General features: G+C 36.2%; 1 protein-coding gene across 1 annotated transcript in view; it reads left to right on the top strand.

Annotated features, from left to right (window-relative positions):
- The window catches only part of LOC110452579 (sulfotransferase 1C2-like), a 28,154-nt gene that overhangs the window by 2,413 nt on the left and 23,689 nt on the right, over nucleotides 1-2,052 (top strand). The window contains exons 2-4 of the mRNA XM_021501193.1: nucleotides 361-678; nucleotides 970-1,076; nucleotides 1,759-1,945. Of these exons, the coding sequence (XP_021356868.1) occupies nucleotides 361-678; nucleotides 970-1,076; nucleotides 1,759-1,945 (612 nt within the window). The remainder of the gene's footprint in view (nucleotides 1-360; nucleotides 679-969; nucleotides 1,077-1,758; nucleotides 1,946-2,052) is intronic.

The following is a 2,052-nucleotide window of genomic DNA, read 5'->3' as shown; positions in this document are numbered from 1 at the left end:
TATTGTTACATGTACAATACTTTATTGTAAGCCAGAAAATATTTCAAACTTAAGGATCCCCGTACAACTGCCAAAAGTTATAACTATATTAAACTTATTTCCACCGTAACTACAAACTATCAACTATTCAACAACAGTAGTCTTAGAATAAAAATGCAACGAGGACAGACAGCAATTCTTGCTACAGTTCTATTGTTTCCGTATCCAACACCAATTTAATCTGGAGGTTAATATGTTTAAAAAAATAAAAAAATAAAAAACCGTGGAATTCTCCTATAATTGGACAGGCATCCTAAAGTGTATTTTGCCGAACAAATTGCATATTAATGTCATACGCTTAACCATATGCTGGTGTTTTAGGTACTCACTGGGTAGCGAATATAGTTATACCTTTGATCACTGGGTCAATAGGCTTTTCCTCTGAAGAGAACGGGTTAACCCTGGAGTTTCATGACCTGAGCGCCGCCGATGAGATAGAAGATCGTCGTGCAATTGGCTCCCACCTCTCCTACCCTTTCATCCCAGCAGGTGTCAAAGGCGGAACGGGCAAAGTAATCAACGTCCTCAGAAATCCAAAGGATACGTTTGTCTCCTTTTGGAAATACTTCAGTACGATGTTAAATACTGGCTATGAGGGAACAATGGATGGATTTCTTCGTTTTTTCTTGTCCGACGAGTGTAAGAAAATACAGCAAGTCAAGTATATATTGCTATTTTAACCATGTCGAAAGTTTGATATCAAATGCAAAAGAAAAGAATGAAACAACAGCTTTTCATTGTTAGAGAATGATGTGATATATTTTGAAGTGGTATAAACATGCCAACTTGTAATTTGATAATCAATTCTATTCTATAACGAATTTCATAGTAAATCATATTTTACTAAATAGCGATAATTTCTTTAAATGTAAGGAAGAAATGAAAACCAAAATTAATATTTACGATAATAAAAGCCGCGTTCGATTTCAGTTTACATGTCTGCATCGTGGTTTACCTATATAAAGGAATGGACGGATGGAAAATCAAACAACCCTGACATTCAAGTGCACACGGTGTGGTATGAGGATCTCAAAGAGGTAAGATTTTTTTTCAAGGAAGAATACAACTGCATATTTATCCTTTGAGGCGACATAAATGGTCCCACTGTGGCATCGGATTCTTTTTTCAGTGTCTTCTCCTTTAGACGTTTAAGAGAAAAGATTTGCTGTCCTCTTTGGAGCACTTTGGACGTCTATTTGTTTTTCGCAATTAATTTTGTTGGCGTTCCCAATCCCCTACAGGTTTGGTAAAAGAGTCGGACCTGCTTTATACTGCAATTTTCATAACAGGCGACTTATTATTTACTGTGTCTCTTGTTAAGGAAACATCGAAGAAATCGAAAATGATCTGCTGCACCTATTGCAACGCTCTGTTTTTTCTTTGTCACTTCATTACATTTTTTGGCCGTGTCCCCTTAGTATTATGACTTTATATTACCTCAGATGTTGCAAGGACGTCAAGCCTCGGCCAAGCATAACGCAGCGTCTCCCTAGCCGTTCGCAGTTCCAGACTTAAGCTAATTCATGATATAAAACCGCAAACAAAACAAAGAACTTGACACCAAACCTCTTATCAAATGTTTTTCAAGAATGAAAATAGACACGTTTTTTACTGAACTTACTTCTGGGTTTTTTAATACCGATGAATCAAAGAGAGTACACATCTTTGATTTAATTGAAAATGCATGATTATTAATAACATCAATGATTGTCTTTTCAGAACCTTTATGACGAAATCGTCAAAATTTCAGCGTTTTTAGGCTCAAAAGTAGATGAGAAGTTCCTACGCGAAGTAGAAAGCAGTGTCTCTTTTACACGTTTAAAGGCTGCACATAACACAGATACCGGAACCACAGACCGATGGAAAGATTTATGTAAAGATGGCCGTCTACCTATTTACAGAAAGGGTCAGTACTGTTGTTTTGCTATATGTGCTATATCGGTTCATATATATTCCTAGAGCTGCCCTAAATATCGAAGTTTAAAAAAGTATATACCAAATATATACCTTTTT

Source organism: Mizuhopecten yessoensis, unplaced genomic scaffold, assembly GCF_002113885.1.
Source record: "Mizuhopecten yessoensis strain PY_sf001 unplaced genomic scaffold, ASM211388v2 scaffold6727, whole genome shotgun sequence".
In the NCBI taxonomy this organism is placed as follows: Eukaryota; Metazoa; Mollusca; class Bivalvia; order Pectinida; family Pectinidae; genus Mizuhopecten; species Mizuhopecten yessoensis.
Note: the sequence above shows the minus strand (reverse complement) of the source record. Positions and strands in the feature narration are given on the sequence as shown.